The following is a 7,315-nucleotide window of genomic DNA, read 5'->3' on the forward strand; positions in this document are numbered from 1 at the left end:
GGAAAGTGGCAGGGAAACAACCAGCTTCCCCCAGAGCCGCTTCTCCTGCAGCTCCCCGCTCGCCCCCAAATTGGGCTCCGTTTCCTCATTTAGCACGTGGACACTGATTTTAGATGCTCCAGCCAAACAAGAACATTGATGTCGGTTCGGCTTGGCCTCTGAAGCCTGGTGAAACAGATTGAGAATAATAATAAAAAGAGAGTGAGGGGGCGTGCGAGGGGGAGGGGGGGAGAGACGCCTCCTTCTCTGGGAGGGGGAGCCTGCGGCTCCAATGACAAGTAGTCGCTTACTAAGGGAGTGGGGGGTGTGTAGGGGGGTGGGGGGAGAACTTTTCCTGTTGACTGTTGGAAGCGAATTGAGCAATTATCTAGTTTACCTTCTCCTCTTGGAAGTTAACGATTGGCGAGATCTTGGCTGCGTTATTGACACAACACTTTCTATTGATAGAAATAAGCAGCGATTGTCCTTAAGTCACTGGCGCGCCAAAGTAAACTGTGATGGGCTGGCATGAGTCCACTGGACCGGGAAGGCTGGTTCCGCCGGCGGAGGCTCTGATGACGGTGGTGGCGGCGACGGTGCTGGTCTCCCTCCTTGCAGATCAGTGACCAGAAAAAGGGGGAGAGAGAGAGAGGGGACAAAAAAGAGGCGTCTACCAAAGCGGCTCAGACCGGCGAACAAATGCAAGCCAGCCATGGACAATAGTAGCCACCACACGGCGACCAAAATCTTAGCAACTTCTCCAGTCAGAGAGAGCCTGTCTGCTGGAAGCAACATGATCAGCACCTCCAAACCCCTGGCGTTCTCCATTGAGCGAATCATGGCCAGGACTCCAGAGCCCAAGTCCACCCCGGGGCCGCCCTTCCTCCAAGGATCCGTGCCCAAAGGAGACCCCAAACACTCTCTGCACCTCAACTCCTCCATCCCCTGCATGATCCCCTTTGTCCCGGTGGCGTACGACCCCCTCCCCAAAGCGGGGGTGGCGGGATCAGAGGCCAGGAAGGCTCACTTGGACTCCTCCGCCTCCCCCTTCAGCTGCGGCGATCTATTGAACTGTGCCCTGAGCCTAAAAGGCGATTTCCCCCGCGACGCCCTGCCCCTGCAGCAGTACAAACTGGTGAGGCCGCGAGTGGTCAATCACTCCTCTTTCCACGCCATGGGAGCGCTGTGCTACTTCAACCGCGGCGACGGCCCTTGTCACCCGTCGTCCAGCCTCAACATCCACCCGGTGGCTTCTTATTTCCTCAGCTCGCCTCTGCACCCGCAGCCCAAGGCGTACCTGGCGGAGAGAAACAAACTGGTGCTGCCGTCCGTGGAAAAGTACCCTTCCGGAGTGGCCTTTAAAGACTTATCGCAGGCTCAGCTCCAGCACTACATGAAAGGAAGTGTCCAGATCCTATCGGAAAAAATCGCCTTCAAGAGCTCGGAGTTCAGCCGGAGCTCTCCCAGCAGCAAGCCCAAAGTTTTCACGTGTGAAGTTTGTGGAAAGGCAAGTAACTAACTTCCTTTGCTTGCATAAAGTTTCTAGCCATTTGTCTGCTCCCGTTTTAGAACTACCCTCTTCCCCCTGTTGCTTTATGATTCTAATTGGTTTTTTTTCTGATTTAACTTTCAAGGTATTTAATGCACATTATAATTTAACTCGCCACATGCCAGTCCACACAGGAGCCAGACCCTTTGTTTGCAAAGTTTGTGGCAAGGGCTTCAGACAAGCAAGCACTCTCTGCCGGCACAAGATCATACACACCCAGGTGAATCTCTCTCACGCCTATTGCACTGCGTATTTCCAGCTGCTTTTGCTGATCCGATCCGACAGAACACTGTTAAAACCAGGGTCATTTGGTCGGGAGGCGCTGGTTTTTGTTTTCGTTCGTTTTTAAACAGACTTTGCGTCGGTCTCACGTCTCGATAAAGCCACAGATTTCTAAGCACTGGAAAGCGCTTTGCTACGCACTTACTTCAATATTTGCTTGTGTTTCCTTATAGGAAAAGCCTCACAAGTGTAACCAGTGCGGCAAAGCGTTTAACCGAAGTTCCACTTTAAACACACACACACGAATCCACGCCGGCTACAAACCTTTTGTCTGTGAATTCTGTGGCAAAGGATTTCATCAAAAAGGTACAGGTCTCAAACCGCTTCTTGTTGTTCTCCTCAGAATCCCACCTCTAGTAGGTAAACAATCAAAACAGTTTGCAGGAGGGCTTGCTTTATTCTTTATTAATTGTTTTATTTGATTTATTTTAAACCCTTGGCTCAGTTTTAACCTGGAGATCAAATTTTTATATTGAATACTCGCTATCTGGAGTGTCCGATTTGAGCTTGTAGAGGAAAGAAAAAGGAGAACTTTGGTTTTTATTTCACACTGCAAGATGCAGTTTTCAACCTACTTGAATTCCCTCACCTCAAATGCAATTTTCTACTGCTCATCTTTTTGCTCAGGTGTAAGAATCTTTGTTTAATATGAATTTTGGATTCTAGTAATCATCATGTATTTTAAAACATTCTACACGATAGCATATCTTGTGGCGTTTATAAATCTGGTTTGATTCACCGCTTTACCGTTTGGTTCTAACACTACATTTCATAACCGGAATATTGTGAGTGGGTGGTTTGTGTTCTGTTTTAGTTAAAAACGGTCAATTGCCATTTTTGTCTCGAGCCGGGGCTTGGGGAGAGGGCAAAGCTCTCTCGCCCATGTAGCGTCTGTGACCCTTGACTTGTCTGTTCCCAGGTAATTACAAAAACCACAAACTGACCCACAGCGGCGAGAAGCAGTTCAAGTGCAATATCTGCAACAAGGCTTTCCATCAGGTGTACAACCTGACCTTCCACATGCACACCCACAACGACAAGAAGCCCTTCACCTGCCCCACCTGCGGCAAGGGCTTCTGCAGGAACTTTGATCTCAAGAAGCATGTCCGCAAGCTGCACGACAGCTCCCTGGGACTGCCTCGAGCCCCTGCCGAGCCGGGACCAGACCAGACGCTGCAGCCGCCGGGCCCGCTGCTGCAACAGCCGCACCATCCGTGAGGGGGACTGCAAGCCCGGAGCTCCGCCGGTCCTATCAGAGCGAAAAGCAACCCGGAGCCCCGCCGTTGCAACCACCCTCCTGCTTCTTTGCATGCACCTGTTAAGCGGTTTTGTGTATTACGCTCTATTTGGCCACTAACATTGATGGGCTGGTCGTTTCCTTCTTTTTGTTGTTGTTGGGTTGTTTTTTCTTTCTTTCTTTCAAGACTCAATTTCTTTTAACATCTCAGGGTTAGAGATGGTTAAAAAAAAAGAAGTCAAGCCAATTTCTGCTGTATTTATTGGCATCTGTATTATCCGAGCCGGGAATGCTGCACCACTTAATTATTTCGATGTGTGTATATATGAGAGTGTTGGTTCTGCCCTGTCTCCGATGCCTGCTGGTTGTCCCTGCTAGATAGCTTCCCCTCCCTCACCCCCTCCCTGCATATCGTATCTCTATGGCCAGAGCTGGTTCACTATGTACGGATTTGAATTTCAGTTTGATTCTTGCACGTGGAAAATGAATTCGTTGACCTGGTGGAAATAAATTCTTGGAGCATGATGATTGAATCATCAAGGGCGCATTAGCTATTTAAATTATTCAGCTACAAGACCAATGATCCTATTAAAGAGCTGTGATCCCACGATACCGATTCCTAATGTATTGATAACGAAAGGCTAGGGGCGGAGGACAGGTAATACCAACACAGAGGTGTGTGTGTGTGTGTGTGTGTGTGTGTGTGTGTGTGTGTGTGTGTGTGTGTGTATTTATGTTTAATCGAGACGGGAAGATGGAGGGAAATCAAAACTGTGGCTGATGCCAGGTCCTTGAAATGCTCCAAGTGTTAATCAGCAGCTCTGCTGTGAGTTTAGGCTCTGGTGTTTTCTAACTGCAAACCTCTCCTGTTTTCTTGCCAAAACACTGAAACAACTGCTAAAGACTTTAATTAAGAGGGGGTAATTAGCTCGGATTTATCAAAGCCGGGTTGTTATACTATTAGCTGCTCAGTAGAAGCTGCCAATCCAGACTTAAAAACTAAGCACGCTCCCCCCGGCCGTTGCCTAGAAGAAAGCGGGGAGGGAGAATGGATGGGCCCGGGAAGGAGAGCTTATTTTATGTCTTTATTTTGAATCTCTCCTGTCGCAAAACAAAATTAACCTCTCCCCAATCGGGTGCTGTCCCCAGCCATTAGTACAAGCAGCATCTTTAAGGGGCTGCGTTTGCTACTATTATTTATTCGCCTTCACCCGAAAAGAGCCATGAGCCTTGTGGGAGCCGCCCGCGGTGTTCAGAGCCGCCCGGCTGCCCCAGGTAACCAGTTCCCAGGGAGTGGGAGGTGGGTTCGGGGCTCTCCTCTGGATCGCCTTGTTTGGCATGAAATAGACTAACTGGCCGGGAACATCTTTTCCAGGGGGGGAGGGCAGCAAAATGGATGCGGGCGAATCCGAGGAGAGGCTCCAGCTGCGAAGCAGCCCCACATGCCCTTAGCCGCTTCTTCGCCCTCCAGTTTAACGTGCTTAAGAGCCGTTGTCCTCATGTGAATTTCGGGTCGTGTTATTGTTCAGAAAGGAAGGGCTTGGAACTGTCCTCGTCACCCCCACCCGAAGGGGGCCGAGCTGAGATTACACCGACTGGGTTTCAAGCCTGTCCCCTGCTCACTGCACCTGGGCAGGACAGTGGCTGCCACCCACGGCCGCGCGTGGGAAGACAATGTATCGACCGGGCTGAAAGTCAATAGAGAGGAGCAGAGCACAACGCGTGCCGATGCTCTCCGGGAGAGAAGGTGGGAGACTAGAGAGCATTGCCCGGGCACAAGCGCTACCACTGTGTGGCCGCAGACACCAGGGGAGGAATGTCAGGGAGTGTGCGAAATAAATAGATCCCTGACAGATGACCAGCTCTTGGGAAGCTACAGCTGCTCAGTTCCGGCAGACCCTTGGAGTCCCCCACCTGCGTGGTACGTTGTGAGACAATATTTGGACAATTCAGGTTTCTTTCCCGAGCTTAAAGGATACAATGTTTCTGTGCGGTGTGTTGCCGATGAACACAGATCTCCAGGTCCTGGCCGCGAAGTTCTCAAACGGATCACATACTCACACCGGGCGCCCTGCTCTTGCTTGTGTTTCCAGGATCTGGACTGGCACCCGGATTCCGGCTCTGTAGAAAGGGGCTGCCCAGAGGAAGCGAGTCAAGCTGGTTATAGGGACAGGCATAGGAGGTCAGGTCAGGTTAAATAGCAGCTTGCCATGTTGTAAAAATGAGTGGTCCCTTTGTCGTGGTGGGCTGGGGAATGGCTGTTTGATATGAATCTGTAGAATGGGCATAAAGTTTAAACAGACTTCGTTTGTCTAAATATGTGTTGGAAAGTGCTGTAAAAGCGGAAGTACCCTCCCTTCCCCATACATGAGATTCGCGATTGGGGCCTTAAGAGAAGATTTTATCTGTAAAATAAACAAACAACGCATCTGCAAGGGCAGCTAAGGTTGCTTGCAGCATCGCTTTCCATTTTCTCCCCAAACTCAGATACCATGGGATGCCTGAACGTTGGATGACGCCCTGAATGGAATGGGTATAAGAACACTAACTAATACACTGGCGATGGAGCGGTTGGATTCCTCCCCCTAAAGACTTTGTTTTTACCCAGTATACCAATGGTATGGTGGGCTGGCGGAAATGGAGAGACAAGAGACTGTTGAATCGGGTCAGAGTGGTGGTGGTTTTGCAGGTCAGACCAAAAAGAGAGACTGAAATAAAAACTACAGGTAGATTTAGTTTGCCCCAACATGTGTTAAATGATAGCAAAGGTAACCGGGAAAGAGGCAGACACCAGTGTATTTCCCCTGGGGGCAATTTGTATCGAAGACACGTTTCCCCAGGTCTCTGCAGGAACTGGATTAGAAGGTCTGACCCAAGAATTTTGAGGCTATTGGGGGCGGGCGGGGAGAGTATTTTGGGCTTATCCCAATTCCCCTTCTAACCAAGAGCCGCTTACTGCTCTGGGGAGAAATGGGAAAGAGCCAGGGCTGTAGTCTATCGGGCGGGGAGGGTTTGGGTTCAGCTCCCTCTGTCGGGATTCCCCGTCTTTGCAGGTGCGCTTCACGGGCCACACATTCTTCCTTTGACCAATGTCCCCACTCCGATGGACCCACACGGGCACGAGTGGCTGAGGGGCAAAGTGGGAGCCAGCTCCGGAGTTCTCCGCTGCGTTGGCTCTGGGGCTGCACTGCGCAGGCTGGCTTCCTTCTGTCGCTAAAGAGCGGGGTTGCTCCCTCGCTCGTCGCCTCTCCTGGAGGGTCACCGCAGGGTCTTCTCCTTGACACCATGCAACGCTCCTCTCTCGGACGTCAGGGCAGTTTTTCGCAGAACGCCCGATGCTTCTGCCCTGGAAACCAACGGCAGTGTGGCGCCAAGAAGAGCCGGATCCGAGCCGGCTCCGCTGCCTCCGGGGAGTGAAGGGAGAGAGATCAGATGTCATCAGCGAACAGCAACATTCTGCTTTCACACCTCTTGTTCTTCATCGTCCGTGTGAGGCGCGCCTGGTGCCCTTCGAAAGTCTTCTCCTCTGGAGACCTCAATACAAAAAAAAAAAAAAAAAAGAAATACAACCGAGGCGCAGGGAGTCTGCTAAGGTCATAGACCCTCTTGTCTAGTACGCGATCAGTCGGGCACAGTTCTTCGTTTGTGCAGGAGCTTGGGGAAAGGAGTGTTTCAATCAGCAGCAGGACTGAACTGATGGAGCAGAGCTGGCTGGGGAAATCAGAGCAAAGGCCGATGTTAAACACCTACTAGTGTGGCTGGGTTTCACACACAGGAGCACTGGCTGTTGTCCACTTTTCACCTAGATTTCCAAACCGGCCCCTAAACACTCAGCACTAAGAACCAGGAATAGGGGCAAAAAACAGGGTGCCCTTCAGAGTGACTTTTGATGTGAGGGTGGGGATGGGCGGATGGGTTCATTTCGGAGGCATTTCTAGTCCTATCCGTCTTGAATCTGACCTGTTGTAAGTTTTGTGTGTGCTGTAAATGACCAGAGTGGCAAAATGGGGAGCCCCCTCCCCCAATTTCAGCTGCACTACAATGGCCTTTCAGTGTGGACACTCTGGGTGAGGTTCTCCCATCCCTGTAGTAAATCCAGCTCCCCAGAGGAGGTGTCTAGGTCCACAAGAATTCTTCCCTGGACCTAGCACTGTCTACACACCCCTGAGCAACATGCCTGGGTGGTGCTAACTTTTTAGTGTAGACTTGGCCTCTGTGTTACCAGAGGGTAGTTAAATGCAACTGTCCAAAGCAGAACAAGCAAAGGC

General features: G+C 50.8%; 1 protein-coding gene across 1 annotated transcript; it reads left to right on the forward strand.

Annotated features, from left to right (window-relative positions):
• The first annotated feature begins 691 nt into the window (after positions 1–691).
• FEZF1 (FEZ family zinc finger 1) lies at positions 692–3,028 on the forward strand. Its single transcript, XM_050936759.1, has 4 exons — positions 692–1,486; positions 1,614–1,748; positions 1,984–2,116; positions 2,730–3,028. Exons 1-4 carry the CDS (start codon positions 692–694, stop codon positions 3,026–3,028), a joined length of 1,362 nt encoding a protein of 453 aa, XP_050792716.1.
• Positions 3,029–7,315: the final 4,287 nt, after the last annotated feature.

Source organism: Gopherus flavomarginatus, chromosome 1, assembly GCF_025201925.1.
Source record: "Gopherus flavomarginatus isolate rGopFla2 chromosome 1, rGopFla2.mat.asm, whole genome shotgun sequence".
Taxonomy (NCBI): Eukaryota; Metazoa; Chordata; order Testudines; family Testudinidae; genus Gopherus; species Gopherus flavomarginatus.

What these genes read in the sequence shown, in the direction of transcription:
- FEZF1 (XM_050936759.1), top strand. Translation starts at nt 692, where the DNA reads ATGGACAATAGTAGCCACCACACGGCGACCAAAATCTTAGCAACTTCT. An exon ending in ACAAGATCATACACACCCAG is followed by an intron (nt 1,749 to 1,983) that starts GTGAATCTCTCT and finishes GTTTCCTTATAG; the next exon opens with GAAAAGCCTCACAAGTGTAA. An exon ending in CAAAGGATTTCATCAAAAAG is followed by an intron (nt 2,117 to 2,729) that starts GTACAGGTCTCA and finishes GTCTGTTCCCAG; the next exon opens with GTAATTACAAAAACCACAAA.